Source organism: Macrotis lagotis, chromosome X (assembly GCF_037893015.1).
Source record: "Macrotis lagotis isolate mMagLag1 chromosome X, bilby.v1.9.chrom.fasta, whole genome shotgun sequence".
NCBI classification, from domain to species: Eukaryota; Metazoa; Chordata; class Mammalia; order Peramelemorphia; family Peramelidae; genus Macrotis; species Macrotis lagotis.
This window is the reverse complement of record NC_133666.1, coordinates 247597678-247617474: the sequence shown is the minus strand read 5'-3', so window position 1 is coordinate 247617474 and position 19797 is coordinate 247597678. Positions and strand designations below refer to the sequence as shown.

The 19797-nt window shown below is 35.4% G+C and overlaps 1 protein-coding gene across 2 annotated transcripts in view; it reads right to left on the bottom strand.

The window, feature by feature from the left end:
- The window catches only part of PDE8B (phosphodiesterase 8B), a 312928-nt gene that overhangs the window by 114522 nt on the left and 178609 nt on the right, over positions 1–19797 (bottom strand). For both annotated transcript variants that reach the window (XM_074202145.1, XM_074202146.1), the window contains exons 3-5: positions 12275–12465; positions 8230–8289; positions 4690–4747 (exon numbers count right to left, since the gene is read on the bottom strand). In XM_074202145.1, the coding sequence (XP_074058246.1) occupies positions 4690–4747; positions 8230–8289; positions 12275–12465 (309 nt within the window). The remainder of the gene's footprint in view (positions 1–4689; positions 4748–8229; positions 8290–12274; positions 12466–19797) is intronic.

Sequence of the window (19797 nt, the reverse complement as noted above, 5' to 3'; positions counted from 1 at the left end):
AGCAACAGGTATGGAGGAACCTATAAAGCCAGAATCCCATTTTATGAAACTTTACAGTTCAGAGATCATGAACTAGAGTGGATTTCAGAGACCATCTATTCTAATATCTTCATTTTACAGATAAGGAAACTGAGGTTCAGGGAAGATAAGTGATTTGCTGAAAGAAACATGCTTTAGAAGTTGAATTTGAACCCAGGATCTTTGACTCAAGAATCAGTGTTCTTTTCACTACAGCAGACTGCCTTGTATTTTTATATTGTATTATTACACATCCAGGTCTATATCATTCAGATAGTTCGATGGACAGGAACAGAGAATGCTAGATCCATGAGGATTATGTTTCCTAGAATTCTATTAAATCAAGAAAACTCAGCATATATGTATATGTTACCTATACATATAAATATGTATTTATTCACATACATACATACACACACTACCAAACACGAGTCTAAATGAATATGTCCTTCTATCTTCATGTTATCCTGATTTTGTATATCTTTCTGTTGTGGCCCACTGCTCTTGGTAAGGAATCAGAGAGGCAGGGGTAGAGGTGAGAAGAGGGTGATATGAAATTGGTGCTGATATTACAGATAAGAAGCTCAAAAAAGTGATCTGCTAGGACTCTCACTAAATAAGGACATAGTCCATTATCTGAACCTTTTGGGGGTAGGGGGAGGGTGTGTGTGTATGACACTAAGATTTACAACTAAATAAAAAGTGGGACAAAAAGCTTAAGATGAAAAGAGCAGGTTCATTCATGGTTTCAAGAGTTCAATTAGTTCAAAGTTCTTCTCTCCTGCAATAAAGGTACTTAGAAATAATATCAAAGACTTCAATGAAAGCTATGATGGAAAACTTGATGGCACAGTTTGTTCCTGGATCCCAAATCAATGACCATAGACTTTTGTCTCACTAAGCCAGCAGCACAGGGCTGGATTTCAGCAAATAATTCAATACAATCAAAACAATTCAAGAGATGGAAAACACTTTCACGACAATTAGGGAAAACAAAAATAACAGGCATAGTTGGAAGGATGTAGGAATGAAATGTTGCCAGCTAAATCATTTTGCCCAAAAAAGGAAAGTAGCTTCCATGTTTAGGGTCCAATAATAAAGGGTCCTATAATCTCACAATAACTTCAGGAGTAGTAGAGTGAAATAATCCCTCGATGCCCACAAGTCAAATGAATGAATTTATTAAGTGGCACTTTTTTTTTGAGATGGAGTCTCCCATTCTTGCCCTGGATCTTGTCTAGCCATTAATGGGCCTGATCAGTATGGATGTTTTAACCTGCTTCATGTTTCTGACCTGAGTTGCCTTATCCTTCCATAAGCAACCTAGTGGCCCTCTCATCCTAGGAGATCACCATATTAAATGTGATCTTAGCAAAGATTTCTGAGTGACTTTATGAAATTCAATAGTCCATCAGCCTCAGTCTTCTCCAGTAGCAAGCATAACACTTAAGTCACCATCCCTGGTCTAGGGATACTTTCTAACCTGGTACTAAATGTTACCAAATGGGTTTAGAAGGATAATGTTCTTCATGTAGTTGGACATTTTGCCATATGTGGTTGAGACAATAAATATTTCAATGGGATTAAATATATTAAAAATATTAGAAGGAAAACAATTGATGTCCTTGTAGGGGGATAGAACTTGTGATTCAATTGGAATAAGAACTCCCTTCTAGTTCTGCTGATCAACCCCTTCTCTGAAACTTTAAACCTGAAAGGATTACCAGTAATTACCCATTCCTAAAAGAATTAAAGGACTTGCATAGCACTACACAGCAATGCCTCTGAACTCAGAGCTTTCTTACTCCAAGACCAACTCCCCAGCCCCTGCACCCCTCTGCCTCTCAGCAGATTTGTTCTCTAAGTTTCATTTTTATAACCTCTACTCCCAAACAAGTTCAAACAATGAATTTAGTCTGTCTTCTTTTCCTTTTCTTTTTTTTTTAATAGATCTGGAAGCTTCAGTCATTTAGGCAAGGAAAGATAAACTTCAATATATTCTGCTTTCTGGTGCTTCATAGAGGCAGATTCACTGAATGAGGACTAGGCCTTGAAATGTTGATGGCCAAGAATGGTCATCATACGAAATAGAGGCTAACATAAGTAATATAAAGAAACTCCCAGAGTCTAGACTGACTCCATGGAAGACAACCTACAGTGCTGTTATTTTATTCTCTACTCTATGTGCAGGATAAGACTGAAATCTTGTGCTGCTCAGTGCTGAGAGAAGTTTGACAGATAGCATAAGAGATAATTGTGGGTTGAGGGGAAGATAGGGGAAAGGAATCAGATAAATTGTTCTCTGAAGATGAAAAAAAGGAATGATGAAAAGTGATGATGGCTTGTCATTTCTCCAAAAGTAGGTTAAAGAAAATGAGTCCCAGTTCCACTGACTCTTTCTTACCAGTCCTCTTTTTAAAGATTTTTTTCTGTTGCTTAAGCCTAAAAACATGTCTTAGTAATTTCAGCGAGGTACAGCATACAAGTGTAGCAGAACTGAAAGCCCTCCTTTGAGGGAATGGACAACAGAGAAAAAGAAAGTGTTCAGAGGGGAAAGGATGGCGCTAATTAGCATCTCCCTATTCAACTGCACAACGTGGAACACATTAGCTTGAGTATTTTATTTAGCATTGTTCTTTTCATCCCTAAAGCATTCCCCAAGCACAGAAATAACCTCATCCCAAAATGTAGTTTCTCTTTCTCTATGATACAAAGACAGGAAAAGATTGTTAACAATTTTCTACCTTCCCACTCCCCTAAGTCCCCTATCTGGGCAAATCAGACCTAGAGTATAGTAGCAGGACATCTAAAGTTTAAAGAAGGATGTTGACAGAACCCCATTTTTAAAGTTTCATGTAGTATCATGGAGCATGGCATCTACTGAAGACTCAATCTGCTTACACTAGAAGGCCACAAAAGACCGAACAATAAGGTCAGCATAATTATTTAGAATCTGAAAAATCTATTTGGGGTAATCAATCTTAATCTAGTGAGAGTTAAAGTATATATACATATATACATATATATGTATATATACACTCTAGTCCTCAAATTCTGACAACTTCCAAGAATATATCTTTTTTTACATCACTTTAGTAGACAAACAGCTAGAATTATCTTAATATAGCCAACATCTATAAGAGTTTGTTGGCTTCTTGAGGATATGAACTATGCCCTATTTACCCTTTTTTTCCCTTCCCATAACATTGCCTAGCACTGTCTTTTATACAACTTTAAAACTACTTCCTTATAAGAAAATGGAATAGCATCTCTTTTTTACAAAATATTCAAGAACTCTTTTTTTTTTTTGGTAGAAAAGAACTGGAAATTGAGAGGATTCCCATCAACTGGGGGAATAACTGAACAAGTTGTGGTATAAGAAATGGTGAGCAGAAAAATATGGGGAGACATATTAACTCATGCAAAGTGAAGCAAACAGATCAAGAAGAACATGGTACACAGTAATAGCAATATTGTAAAGAAGACAAACTGTGAAAAACTTGGCTACTCTGACCAAGACCACAATCCAAGCTAATTCCAAAGCACCCATCATTAAAAATGCTTTCTACCGCTAGAGAAAGAACTGAGGAACTCTGTTATAAAACTTTTATTTTTCTTGTTTGTATGTATTTTCTTTTGCAATATGGTTAATATGGAACTATGTTTTGTATGATTTCACGAGTATAATTGATATAAGATTTCTTGCCTTTTCATAGGGTAGGGAAAGAGTGGGAGAAAATTTCAAATTCAAAATTTTTTAAGAGAATGTTACAAATATTTTTTATATAACTGGGAAATATCTAATGAAATAAAAATATATTTTAAAAAGATAAGCCTAAATTAAAAAAAATGCTTGCTTGTTGAATAAATGAATGAATGAACTTAGAGATCTGAAACCATACTTCTTCAGGATAGTTTCATTGATATCAGGTACACCACGATTAAAGCATGTCTAAGGGACATAGATATAAAACTATGAAACACATACACATCATCTGGTTCAAAAATATGTATATATAAGGACTATGAAGCTTTGAACTGAGGTACGTGGATACATTTTTTTTTTGTTTTTTGTTTTTTTTTAGTTTTTGCAAGGCAATGGGGTTAAGTGGCTTCCCCAAGGCCACATGGCTAGGTAATTGGTAATTATTAAGTGTCTGAGGTCAGATTGGAACCCAGGAACTCCTGACTCCAGGGCCAGTGCTCTATCCACTGTGCCACCTAGCTGCCCATTGGATATGTGTTTTTGAAGGACTTAACTCGTAACTTTGGCATGTGACAGACATACAATAACAATATTCTCAGAAGAAAACTCCTCAAAACAGTTGGTCAAGTTTTACTCTTTTTCCCTCATAATTTGAAGCAAATTAGAACTATCATTAGTTAAGCCAAAAATTGTCAATTATTTCATCCATGATTAGCTAATTATTTATTATAACACAACACAATAAGATAATTTATTATAATTGTTATTTTAATTACAATCAATAATTTATATGTTTTAATTATTATTAAATGCCTGCTTTGTGCCAGACTCTATGATAAGCTCAGAGGTTATTGCTCTCTGAAACATATCATGGTACAAAGGGTTGAGTCTTTCAACCTTGCCTTATTTTTGAATAAGGATTGTTTTAAGGATGTTATCTATAGGAAGTGAAAGATTCTACATACCCTATTGAAGCCTGCATGGAGAAGAGGAAGGACTGATGTTTCTTCACGTTCACCCGATCTGCAGCAAAGCAGAAAATGTGGTCACTCAGCAGATACAAACCAGGAATCCTCACACTGAAATATGGAAAGAGAGCAATGAGGCAAACATATATTTAGCTCCAACAATGGCCCAAACGGAAGACTCCTTTTTAATTTGTCTTAATGGGTGGCACTTTGTAGATAGGTGTGTTCAAATGGGATATAGAACTGTGTATGTTCCTGGGGATGAAATGTTCTTATCTCTTTGTGGTTTTCGATAACATTTTCAGATGCAAAAAAATAAACAAAAAATAAAAAATCCTACATAAACCAAACATCAGCATAAGATTAATCATAAAATTTAGAGCTAGGAAAAGACTCAATCAATCTTCTAATCTAATCTCCTCATTTTACCAACTGGAAACTGAGACCCAGAGAGAAGAAATTCTCCAAAGTCTCACAAGTAGCAAGGAAGGTAGCTAGGCTGTAAATCCAAGTCCTCTGATTAAATGACCTTGAAGGTTCCCTTTAGCTCTCTCAAACTAGGATCCCACAGTCCAAATCCAATGCTTATCATACTATTCAGTGGTTGCTACCACCTCCATTAAACAGCTATTTGAGGGGCGGCTAGGTGGCAGTGGATAAAGCACTGGCCCTGGAGTCAGGAGTACCTGGGTTCAAATCCGTTCTCAGACACTTAATAATTACATAGCTGTGTGGCCATGGGCAAGCCACTTAACCCCGTTTCCCTTGCAAAAAAAACTAAAAAAAAACCCCCAGCTATGTGGAGCTAATGCGGCTCTGATTTATCTCTTGCAAATGCCTCAGATTTGAAACATTAGGAGTGATCCCTTCACCTTCCTGGGCATCTGTTTTCTCATGTGCAAAATCAGTAGTTTAGACTAGATTATTTCTAAGACCTTTTCTATCTCCAAGGTACAATGACATGCAGATCGATGCTGCAGAAGGTGAAGGAGGTATGCTTATTCCCATTCACCCTCATGCCACTAAAGAGCTATCAGAAAAGTTTTCATTTCCCATTTTTCCTTCAAACTCTCATGAACAATGGGATAGCGACTGAAGAGTTCATATTTTGCAGATGACACAAACCAAAAACTAGCTGACTTGTGAATAAAGGTCCATTCATAAATAAGTTATATGGGGAATTTATATACATATATATATATATGTACACATATATATGTTAGAGTTTCTAAAGCAGAAACAATTTTCAATAGAAATAGACTCAAATTACATTAAAGACACTGCAAATATCTATTAATCAAAGCTGGTCTGACAACCAATGTTTGATGAAGAGCAATGCCAGCAGCTATATCTCATCAATAGCCTTGACCCAAGCAGGTAGGGCTGTCTCTATTAAGAGAGAGAAAGGATATTATAGAGAAATCCTTTATCAAAGGGGTAAAAAACATTAGAACACACCATTGAAAGGAAACTAATTAAAACTGAATAAATGGATAAAGAGATGAAAATCTAAAAGAACAGTTCCATTGCCTGATATTTTATTTGATATTAAAATTTTGTCTATTATAAGGGGTCCCAAAAATTTTTAGTAAAGCTCAAAATGGAACTAAGACTTTGAGGTCACCCTGGATTTATAATGAGATTTGCAGATAAATTTGGGACCTAAAAGGAAACTTTTTCTTTTTCAACTCAGGATAGATTATCTCTCCCCAAACAAGATATCAGCCTTAGATATAACCACTTGCACAAATCTAGGACTAATTAATGTCAGGCAAATAAAAACAATTATAAGCTTCACTGGTTTGGGGGAGGGGAGGGTAAGGTGAAAGGGTAGGTAGAAATAACCAGTTTAGAATAGAAGGTGTGTGGACTAAGTAAAATTTTTGTCTTTACTTTTATGATGTTAACCTACTGTCAACATCTCAGGTTCTTCTGAGGAGAAAATGAAAGAAAAAGGATTAGAAAGAAGATGTGTTAGACTGTAATCATGCATTACCATACATAAAAAAAGATTTTATGGATTCTATTAACCAACAGTCCTCAAGGGGATATGAAGGATGGTGGCGCAAAATTTCTATTCATTTTTATAGTAAAAAGCAATCTGGGATTGAGTTGGGAGGAGAAACTTTGGGGAAAAGGAATTCAGGTTATAACTGATAAAGGTATCTTGGTGGAAGGATAATTCTACCACATGACTACACATTCTATCCATCTACCTTTGAACTAAAATGTCGTAAGGTCTTGGGATTTTCATGGGAAAATGACCTTAGAGGTCATTTGGTCAAATTATCTCATTTCATAAATAATAAAACTGATGACTAAAATATCTAAGTTGACTTGACAAAGTGAGTAATTGAGAAATGGGGAATTCAAATTCATATCTTGGAAATCCAAAACCAGGACTTTTCCCTTGATACCATGCTCTCTCTGCATACATATGTCAAAGCACAGTCTTTCCTGGGGCTCTCCTCATCATGAAAAGAATCAACAAAAGAATCATCCATCTTGACCTACCTCTTAGATTGTGAAGTCCTTAATGATAGAAGTTATTACCATCACTATAATATGTTCAATTTCCAACAGGCCTTAGTCACTCATTCATCTTTTATTTTTATCAATATTAATAATGGCCAAAGGCAACAATAGGAAGAAAACAAGATTCCTACTTTCTCAGAACTCTTAGTGTCTCCAATGTTTCTAAACTGATGGGGCCAACTTCAAATAATGACACGTGAAGTTCAAATCATCTCTCTTTGTTTAAACAATTGCTGATCAATCAGTTTACTTACAACAAACTCTAAGTAATCAAATTGAGAAAACCCAACTGGCTAGGAATATTCTCCAAACTCCTTTTGTCATTTTTTGGTCTCTTTTCCTTTTCTCTGAATATCTAGACTTTAGTTCCTTCTTCTAATTCTGCCACTAACTTTGTTACTAACACTAACTGTGTTACTTTATATATGCCACTTCGCCGTTCTGTTCCTATCTTCCTCATTTATTTTTATCCAAGGCGATTGGACATAATGATTGCTGAGGTTCTGCTTCATTCTATCAATCTATGAATCTGTCCTCTCCCCTAGAACTTCTTGTTTTAAGGCTCTGGCTGGACAGTCTTCTTTTCCTCCCAATGAATACACAATATTGTACTCATGCTAACTTTGTTTCTTCTTAAGTGAAAAAACCAATAATTTTCCATTTTTTTAAAGAATAATTTAGAATAATTCTCTCCAAAGTTCCTCCCCAGTTTTTTAAAATTAATTCCTAATATTAGATGACCTTTTCAATTCATTAACTATTGCTAAAATCAAATAGATAAGATAAAGGTTTGTAATCTGCAAAGAAAAACAAATCCTTCCAGAAATTTGCACAAGAAATGACAACCCCAACTCCTAGTCCTCTGTTTTAGTAGACTTTCTGAAAAACCAAAGGAAATCCCTATTGTTTTGCTGGATTTTGAATTGGAGACATTTAAAACAAATGTCTCAGAATGAAAAGCAACTACCTTCCAGCTGAGAGAAATAATATAAAAGAACTTACATATGTGAAACAACTGCAAGTATAACCGTGTGTTCTGAAGGATTCGTAGCTCGAATTGATCTGAAACGAGAAGATGCAAAGTCCAACACTATTCATTGTCTTTACTTTGCCAAGTTAATTCAATATGGCATTTCTTAGCACTTTAAATAGCACAAAATTATTTAATCAGCAAATGAATTTCTATAAAGAATGATGAGAAGACCTGTGAGGAATTGCAAAGTAAGATGCCCATGCATTCTGGAGCAAAAACTCACTTTGTTGTTGTTGTTTTTAACTCAATTCAGAGAGACTCAATGCATTTCCCTGGCAATTTTCCAGTAAAACAGAACTGCCAATTTTCCACTTCAAAACTTGGCAAATTTCATTAAAATTCCATGTTTTCTAGTTTCATTTCCATTTTACAAAAAAAAAATTGGTGGCCCCACAATCCTCTAGTTATTTGCATATTATTGGGGTTTTTATCATGCTGGAGTTTTTTTTTTCTTTTAAGATAATAATCCAGAAAAATGACTTTAAAATCAAAATTAAGATGTTCTTTAGCAGTTGGAGATAGAAAATGCAATTTGAATTCTTTTTATAATAAACTACAAGTACTCATTTAAAAGCTTTTGTTGCATTGGATTCAGTGAATACAAAAGATGCTTGGAATCAGAAGGCTTGAAAATATTCCTTAAATTAAAAATCTGCAGATTTGCCCTGCCAGACAAAAGTTTGCCCTATATAAATAGGGATAAGAAATGAACTAGATTTGTAATTTCATGGATCACAAAGGATCATGAACTTATATATGGAAGTCAATGAGCTTGAATTTCATCATTTTACAGAAGAAAAAACTGAGGCTGATAGAAACTAAGTAAGTTGACCAGGGTCATATAGCTACAAGTATCTGAGGCAATATTTAAACTCAGATTTTCTGCTCCAAGTCAAGTGCTCATATGTAATCTATTCATCTTCCTAGGAACTAATTTAATAATCTATTATTCTTCCTTCCTGTCTGCAATTACTTTTTCCTGCTTTGTATATGTTTTGCCTAGAACTACATATGTACATGTTGTCTCCTCTTATAGAATGTAAACTCTTTGAAGGCAGAAAGTATTTTTCTTTTGTCTTACTATCCTTAACCCAGTGCCTAGTAAATAGTATATATTCAATATATATTTACTTGATTAATTGATTATGCAGTCTATGACTTAGTGACTTAGAAGACATCTAGTATCTTGAATCTTTGCCCAGATCTAGTTGTTTTTACCTGTTCTGTTTTAGTTGATTGTTGTCCTTCTTTCTAAAAGAGGACCAAAAGACATCATAATGTTGAGGTCAAAATTCAGTATATCCAAATGTGACTGATCAGACCAATATGAGCTCAGAAGACTCTACCACAGTTCAGGCACCAAGACTCCACATGACTATTTGGAGTGGAGATGCCTAAATTTGTGCATCTTGTGCTTCTTTTGAACTACTAAAATTCTGCTAAACTTATAGAACACAGCACATTCTTTGATGCAGGCACACTATGCCAGGCAGTCCGGTGCCAGTATCTCCCATGTCACACAATTCATTTTGGTTACTAGTTATCTTTGAGAATATCCAAGTTTCTCATCCACTTGTTTTCAGTTATAATTTAAGTGAGGGTTAAGAAATTCTGATCTGTTCTTCCTTCATAACATGACTAACAAGGAAATATATTTAACATGATTGTACAAATATTAAAGAGAAAGATGAGTCTATAGTAATAGAGTTGAGAGGGAGAAGAAAACTAGAATTCAGAAGAAAACATATCTCATTAAAATGTTTGCTTTTACCAAATTCTCTCATTAGGAGACATTTAGTTTTATTTTCATGAAATAAGTAAATATACCTTAGTAGAGGATAATTTGAATTTCAAGATCAATTGGGGTAAGATTTTTAAATTATAAAGATTTACCTTAGGTTCTTGTGGTGCCATTTTGGTTTTCTCCATCTCATGCTCTAATGTTGCCATAAGTAATAAAGTCAGGATAGAATGTTGTAGGAGCAAGAAGGAAGCAGATGTTGACCTCCTCTCTACCAAGGTCTGTTAGGATACTTAAAATGAGCAGATAAAGAAGAGCTCTTGAGCAGAATTTCTAATGTATGGCCCTTCTACTGTTGGCACAGATTGTTGTAACAGTGAACTGGTGAGATCTCAACATGTAGGTATCCGGTGCTACTGTTGTGCTTTTCCCATATGTCTTTGTCAGTGTTCTGCTAGGTGTATTTCTACTGATTGTTTTCTTTTGTCCTATGCATAAAGCCATGCTGTAGGCCAACTAAGAGCTTGATCACAAAGACCACCAAAAGGTTTGGTGGAAAAGAACATGAATTACAGGTTCAGTTACAGCTGACTTGCTCCTTTCTCTCTTAGCCAAATCTGAGGACCCAGAGGCACTTGCCCTCACTGGACAGTTCTAGATTTTTTAAAAAATGTCTTTTCACTCAGAAAATCTTACTTATATTAAGTTCCTTTCTCTTGGGACCCTGTTCTTTGTCTGCAAAGGTTGGGGGTAGGGAGGGGATGGGAAGAAGGAGTAGATGGATAATATAAAAATTTCAGTTATTGTATGGTTCAGTCATATCTGACTCCTTTGACTTCATTTGAGATTTTCTTGGCAAAGATACTAGGGTGGTTTGCCATTTCCTTCTCCATGAAGAACTGAAACAAACAAGGTTAAGTGACTTGCCCAGAGTCACACAGCTAGTAAATGTCTGAAACCAAATTTGAACTCATGAAGATGAGTCTTCCTGATTTCCAACGCAGTGCACCCCATCCACCATGCTACCTATTTGTTCATTGTTTAGTGAGTACTAATGAATAAATAAAGCATTAAATGGGGGAACAACACCTTAGCTCAATTACTTTAATGGTGAGAACCTCTTATAGGCCACTGGAGAAGTACTTTGGGGAGAAGGATAGGTGAGGATCTTGTGTTGTCTCTCAACATCACCTAGGAAATCTCCCATACAATCACCCTGTGAATCTGATTCTACTAAGGTATATTTACTTATTGGTCTTAGGTGAGTATATCTCACTAAAATTTTGCACTAGTGAATTGTCTCATTAGAAGAAATTACATTTTTTTCTATGAAATATTTGAACATACTCAACATAGATGTGAAAATTTCTGGCAACAGATTTGACTCCTGAGTTAGAGTTGGAGCTGGTCTCTATCTTCATTAGTGAGGCATTAACATCTACCTCCCAACTTTCCCAGTTCCAGACTGAATTATTATTTCTCATTAGCACCTACTTATAAACTTATAAAAGTAACTTTCTTCATTGAATTCAAATGCTTTTGAAACTAGGAAATTAGAATCCTTGGCTACCTGGAAGTTCAGGAGTAAGACTGGTTTTGCTAATTTTATATTAATCCTGATTAATTAGTTAATTAACTAATTAATCCTATCAATCCTCTGATAGAACCCATCTACAGCAGGCAAAAAGAGAAGAGAATTTTTAACTGGTCTAATCCTTTTTTATTTTATTTTGTTGATGAGGGAGCAATAAAGACAGAAATGTCTAATATGAATCTTAACCCTAGCCAAAGAGTAAGAATTTTGTAGATGTTAATACCTTCCCTGAAATGCAGCAAATGATTCTGTGAAGTCACAGAGTACTCTGGAGCAGTGAGGTCAATGTTCAAATAGTAATGGGACTGCTATACTATAAATAAGGATCCCTGAATAATGACTTAGAAAACCATATAAGAACATTATCTATGTTCTAATATATTTTTATATATTTTGTAAAATATTTCCCATTTACATTTTAAGCTGGTTTGGTTACATTACAGTCAGGGTGGCAGGCTGTTATCATATAGAATCAGCTATTTCAACATTATTTAAATTTTAGAAGTAGACCAAGATATGACAAATTTGTTATATAGCTATACCTATTCTAATGGGAATCTGTCATACTATCAACAAACCACTTAAGAATATTTTTCAATGAACTAATTAAAATATAAGAAGAATCCTATAAAGTTGTTAAGTGCTGACATAGATTAGGTACACAAAACTGACAAATTACCTGCACACGGCTTCTGCATCAAAGTGTTGGTCTTGTCTATGGTCAATTACTATGATTTCATGGTGCTTATCTAAAAAGCACTCAAGGGCAGATTCCGGAGTTCGTGCAATATTACATCTGTAGCCAGCTCTATCACAGGCCCACCAGAATCCATCACTTTGACTGTCTTCCTTCGCAAAAATCAGCAAAACCTGAAATATAAAGAAAATGTCATTCCAAGATGATTATGTTTAGAGAAAGAAGGCTTTAAAATCATAGACTCAAGTATTTAAAAACATATTTTCTAATTAGTTTTGTTTGAGGAGAAATCAAAATGTTCAATTGACAAAAAACTTATTTATATTCATGTGCTATCATTTTCATATAGTAAATGATATCCTTCCAATTCTGCTTCTCATTCTTTAAAAAAATATAGCATATCTGTATACTCTCTCTCTTTATATACATATGTGTATATATATATATATATATACATATATATATATATGAAAGACAGGTAGATAGATAGATAGATGATAGATAGATAGATAGACAGATAGATAAGGAATGGATATAGTATTGGGATTTCTCACATGTTCAATTTCCAAATGCATATTATGTGTTAAAAAGGCTAGCCATTATACAAAATTAAGTAGATTGAGAAGCAAGCAAACTTGTACTTTTCATTGTTCCTTTTTCTGCTTTTATAAAATTTGATATTCAGAATCCCTAGCAATTCATTTCACACCTTTAAAACTTCATCACACACAAGTCATGTCTTGGTTCTATATGCTGGGGGGTTGAGAGGGAGTAATGGGTAGAAGAGGGATAGGTTGAAAATCAGGGTTAAAAAAAATCTTGGCTAATGATAGATCATTTATACAGTCAAACCACACTTGAAAAAAATCCCCCTCCCCATCAGCTCTGAATTACTTGTATTTCAGAATCAGAATGCATGTTTTAAGTAGGTAAAAGAACAGAATGCCTGTAGGAGTTGCTTTGAAATTTGAAAAGACTATTATGTAACAAGTTGATACTGAAAAGTTGTAAGCTAGATGACAGATGGGTGGGATATAGGCAGAGTCTTAAACCTGAGACAAAGTGGGTGGATCTGGGAAATCTTATAAACTGGGTTCTGGTCATTTGTTGTTGTTTTTCTTTCATTCTTGAAGACTATGACATCAGGAAGGCGATGCCATGACCTGCAAATGAGTTGGATTTAAATGAGGGAAGACAAATTGTGCTAAGGACTTGCCCCTCTGGAGCCATCAGGGTCTAGGGATCAGATATGGATCAGGATGACTGGACATGGTTCGAATAATAACCTAAACAGGAAGAAATCAAATAAGACTTTAATTGAAGGACTGACAATAATTGTTGCCTTTCAGCAGGAAGGGGGGCGGGGGAGAGCAACTTAAAAGTTTACAGAGAAATTGGAAGCAAGAAGTGGTAAGAATCTAGAATATGTTCTTTAAAAAGCTATAGATTATTGACTGGTTGAATGTTTAGAGGGAAAATGGGAAACCAAGACAGTGAAAATGACTGGAGAAAAGATCACAGCTAAACTATCCCTAAGGAAGGAGAGAGAAAAGTTTTGGGAAATTTTCAGCCCTTCTCGATATGCCACAGAGAGGAGAGAACAAGAATTGAAACTCCACAGGAACACTCATACCACCCATATTATATAAACACAAACACACACACACACACACACACACACACACACACATATATATAATATATTATATATATATATATACATGTCCAGATTTATATGTTCATGTGGCTACCAACCAATTATTCATGTCATTACGGTTAACTCAAAAAATACAATACAACTATAATCTCTATAGGATGCAATTGGTTAACTATTTTTCAAATTCTAAAATATGAGATTTCAATAAACAAATCTTACTATAAACAATGCTGATTTATGGACTAAGTCAAGTTTCAGGTGGCATTAATGCTAAGCCAGTTGTGGCAGATGAAAAGAAAATGGTGCCACTGTCCTCACAAAACATGTCTCTACCAGGAGGGGCTGGCTGCAGAAGGATTCTACTCTGGGGGTTCAAATTGTTGCAGAAAACAAACTTCACTCTGTGGTTTAACTAAAGGCTACCAAGAACACTTTTATTAGTTTTACAAGCAATCCAAGGGAGAGAAGGATTTTAGCTTTCCATAGCAGCCTCTCTAGAGCAAATTCAAAGGAACTTTTATCAAAACAAAGTTTAAAAAGAAAGAAAGAATCTCAATCAATAATAAAGATAAAATATCTAAAGTTCTCAGTATAATTTTGAATTACCTACCAAAGGGAGCAATAGTAAATATGAACACATTCTTGGGAAGAGCTGATTTCTCTAGGATTAAGAATATTCCCTAATCCTGATCTGGTTGGAAGTTCAAAGCAGACCAAAGAAGCTCTTACAATTCTAATCTTTAAATTCTACAACATGAGAAAGGTCAGCTTACACAACATACCCTGATCTCCTGGGAGCAGAGGAGGTAAAAGCCAGAGGTCTAAATCCCTGGACAGGTGCTTATTGGGGGACAATCCCAGTGGGGTAAAAAGTGCTATGAAGCCATCACTCCAGAAAATAAGAGGCAGAATAAAGACAAATTCCTGTGATTCTTTAACATGTTTTCTTCTGGTAATGAAGTTGTTAAACACTAAGTATATCAATGGGATATACCTTCACTGTAGGCAAACATGATCTATGACATTATATATAAATATTTCAAAAGTACAAAGACCCACTTTCTCTTCCTATGCCTCTGGGAGTTTCAGTCAGTCAATCAATAAACATTTGTTAAACACCAATAAATATTTATTCCTATATGCCAGTCACTGCTAAACATGGTGGATACAAATACAGATAAAGACAGACCTACCCTTAAAGAACTTACAAACTAATAAGTTTAGACAACAACAAAAGAATGCTAAAAAGCAGGGAAGAAGCTAACTGGTTCCCAGACACGATGTTATATTATGCTCCAAAGAAGCAATATAGCTGCTGAACAATGGTGAGAAAATCCTTCTGAGTCCTCTCCTTAAATAAAGACTCTGAAGCCCTTGGCCCTGCCCTGTAGTCAGAGATGCAGCCTACTGGAGATGGGAGTACTAGGCAGATTTCAATCTTGGGGGATAATGAAATTTCCCAATGAGGAGTTTTCTGGGGAAGGAAGGCAGGATGGAGAGTTCTAAAGAAGTCCAAAAGCTGGTAGGGAATGAGGAACCATGAATGACTTAGCCTATTCTGAGCAGTATAATAACCCAAAACAATTCCAAAGAACTCAGATGAAAAATCCTATTCACCTACAGACAAAGAACTGATGGGGTCTGTCTGAAAGCAGATTGAAGCATACTTTTGTAAACTTTATTTTTCTTGGAGGTTTTTTAGGGGGAGAGGTATCTATTTTCTATAGCATCATGGCTATAGCATGCATGACCGTATAATCTATATCAAATTGCTTGTCTTTTGAAGGAATGGGAAGGGAGAAAGGGAAAGAGAGAATTTGGAATTTTAAATTTTAAAAATGAATGCAAAATATTTTTACATGTAATTTAGAAAAAGAAAAGGAAAAAAAATGAAAAAAAAGGACAAAAGAAATGAGAAGCCATGCTTTACTCTTACCTTCAATGAAAGGAAATATCTTCTATACTGGAACTGAAAGTAACCCAGTCATGCTCTCCAGTAATTCAGACAATTCTAAAAACCCACCTCTTCTTTGAAGTCTCCCTGACAAAAGTCAGATCTCTCTCTCATTATCTCATTCCACCTACCATTCCTTAATATATGTTTCTTCTTCTGACTGTTTATAGCATACATTTTTTTTTTTGGAGGAAGGGGATAGATAACCTACAATTTCATAAAATAGGGAATTCCCAAGTAAGGAAACTCCACCTCCCAATACAGATTAGTATCTGTTCTGCAACTTTTAGTCTTAGAAAGTTACTTGAGGTACTTGGCAATGACTTGCCCAGGGTCACACAGCTAGTATGTGTCAGAGGAATATCTTGAACCTAGGTCTTCCCTGAATTTGAGGCTGGCTCTCTGCCCACTACATCAGGCTTCTTCTTTATGCTATAATATGTACTATTCTATCAAGCTGTTGTTTTATTCATTAAGATTTACTAAAAGTTCTTGGCTGCAACATCTTTATACTTGCTTGGCATGGTTCTGTCTGGCCCAGGTGCTGAGCTCTTTAAATTAAGTACCAACTGCTATACTTAGAAATACATCATATTCTCACTATATTAGACCTAGGTACCATATATATATGGCTTCCTTCATCTTTGAGAAAAGAGAATTAAGGCAATGGAAGGAAATTAAGGCAACTTGGTGCAGTAAATAAGATTCTACAATTGGAGTCAGGAAGACCTTGGTTCAAATTCCACTTCAGATGCCAACTAGAAGTATAAAAATCTCTCTGTACCTCAATTTCCTCATCTATAAAATAAGGGGGTTGTACTTTATGGTCACCAAGACCTTTGTGAGGCTAAATTTGTGATTCCAAGAATCTATGTCCAAGCAAGTTAAAGGGAAATATCCCTGAGAATATAAAAACAGAAATGCCCAGTTGGAAATTACATAGTGCCTTTAGACTGTGATATTTAAATACTCTGTCATTCTGGATAGTGATTGAGATCTATGAACCAGAAAGATCTGGGTTCTAGTCCTGCCTCTGACACATACTGGCTATGTGACCCATCCTGGACAAGTCATTTAACCTCTCAGGGTATGACAGCTGTGTAAGACTGTAGAAAAATGTTCATCTACACTGGAAGAGGGAATTTCCTCAAATGAAATGTTTCTGTGTCAAGGAAATTATATATACAGTTCTTATTTCCTATTTACCTGTAACCATAAAGCAATCTAGAAAATTTGAGATTAGAAGACTTTGGACAATCTGCTAGGAAGGAAGGGAGAGAGGGAGGGAAGAAACAAGCATTTATTACAAAGTTACTATTTACCAATACTGGTCTAAGTGCTTTGCAAAATTATCTCATTTGATCCTGACAACAATTCTGGATCAGGAAGTGTTATTATTATCTCTGTTTTACACATGAGTAAACTGAGGCAAAGAGAGGTGAAGTGACTTGCTCAGAGCCATACAGTTCATAAGTGTTTGAGTCCTCATTTGAACTCAGGTCTTTCTGACTCCAAGTCCAAAGTTCTATCCACTGCATCACTTTTCTACCATTGTAATAAAGTACAAAGATATTGATAATTCAACTTTGCCATAACAACCTTTTTAAAAAGACCATTTAGAGTTTAAGGCTCTCTATGTATTTATATATTGATCTATATATCAATATATATCAAGCTCAAATTATTTTTTACCTAGTCATGTTTTCTCAAATGCCAACTTGCTAGAAAAGAAACTGTTTTCAATATGACCTTTAAATTGTTTACTTGTTATATGACTTAAAATTTCATCCCAATAATACAGCTCAGTGTCCATGAGCCAGCACCAAATACTGAATGATCAGGGTCAAGAGTCTCAGAACCTCTCTTCCCCACTGTTTGCCTTTATTTATAATAGTCATTATTTCTTGATTATGTCAGAGGAGAGAAGTGATAAAAAATGGTCTGACCATAAAAAATGGTAATGAATACCATTAATGAATGAAAAAAAAAAGCTTGCAGATGCCAAACATTGCTAAGAAACACTCAAACAACTAGGAAGGTAGCCACAATACCAAATCAGATTAAATGCTTTTGTCAATGAGAAAAGTCAACAGTTTGATAGTTTCTGTAGCCATAGTATTACCATGAGAAATTTAATGTACAGGACAAAGAAGTCAGACAAGGTGACACCACTTTTGTCCCACCTAAAACCAGATGAATTACTGAATTGCAAACAATCATTTCAATGATTAATGTTTCCATGGCATGATTGAAACTCACTATTTGAAAAAAAAATTTTAAAAATCCATAATTTGTCTAATCCATGTTAACCTATGCAGAGAGTGACATTCACTTTCATATTGATAATCATCATAATAATAACACTCATTAGTCTTTACAGAGTCTCTTGAAAATATAGCTGATTCCACTTTAAGGAAATATACAAAATATGAATAAACAAAGTAGATGGATTAAAGGGCACTTTATGTCTACTGGACACTTCAAATTCTGTCTTTTAGGCACCTCAAATTCAACATATGTAAAATAGAATTTATTACTTTTCTCTTTATACTTACCTCTTTTCAAAACTTCCCTATATCTTTTGATATCTATGCCATCATTCTCCCACTCATCTTGGTACTCAATATAATCCTTGATAGATACCTCACTGTCAGTCATCTAACAGATCTAATCGTTGCCGAGTCTTATCACAACATTTCTGGGTCCTCCATTCTTTCTTCTCACACAGCCACCAACCTATTTAAGACTTCATTTCCTCCAGCCTAGATTACTGGAGCTGCCTCCAGATTGGTCTTCCTGCCTTAAGCATCTCCACACTTCAATCTCCGAAGAGTTGGCAAAGTGATTTTTTTCTAAAACACAGGTCTAATTACACTATTCAATAAACCCAAGTGACTCCCTTTCTCCCCATCATCTTGGGGATCAAATATAAAGTCCTCTATTTGTATTTAAAGCTCTTCACAGCCTGGTCTCACCCTACCTTAGGAGTTAATAATATATTACTCCTCTAGGCAATCTAGGTCCCATTGACCTTCTCACTGTTGCTAACACAAGACTTTTTATTTTTGTGCTGGCTGTCCCTTAGTCCTCTTGACATCTTTGGATTTCCATCTGTGAGAATCTTTGGGTTTCTTCAAAACTTATTTCAACTAGTGCCTTTCCCTTCAAGATTGCCCTTCCTTTGTTCTGTATAGACTTGTATACCAGCAGCTAAGTGGCACAGTAAATAGAGCACTGGCCTTGGAATAAGGACAGGAGTTTGAATCCAGCCTCAGATACTTGACTCTTCCTAGCTGTGTGACTTTGGGCAATCACTTAACCCTGATTATCTTACATCCAGGGCCATCTCCTGTCATCCTGATTCATATCCTGCCACTGGACCCAGATGACTCTGGAGAAGGTGAAGCTGGTGACTTAGCACAACACTCCCTCACTCAAATCCAAGTCACATCCTTGTCATGACATTACCTCCCTGATTCTTTGAGATTCAATTCATTCTTGCAGAATTAAGGCCAAACATTTATATACATACATACATATAAGGCATAGAGTCCAGAGATGGACCTGTGATTTTGTTGTTATGGAGAAATATCAGAAGAGAAAACTCTTTGCTAATGCTGGTTGATACCTTCTCTGCAACTTATTGTGTTAGAAAGGTGCTTAGAGTTCTGAGAGGTTAAATTGCCAAGGGTCATGTTCCATATATCAACATGTTTTCTTTTACCAGAATATAATGCTGCAAGGTGCCATGGATAAAATGCTGGGTTTAGAATGAGGAAAGCCCATATTCATGAGTCCATGAACTTAGACACTTACTAGCTGTGTGACCCTGGACAAGTCACTTAACCCTGTTTACCTCAGTTTTCTCATGTCTAAAATGAGCCAGAGAAGAAA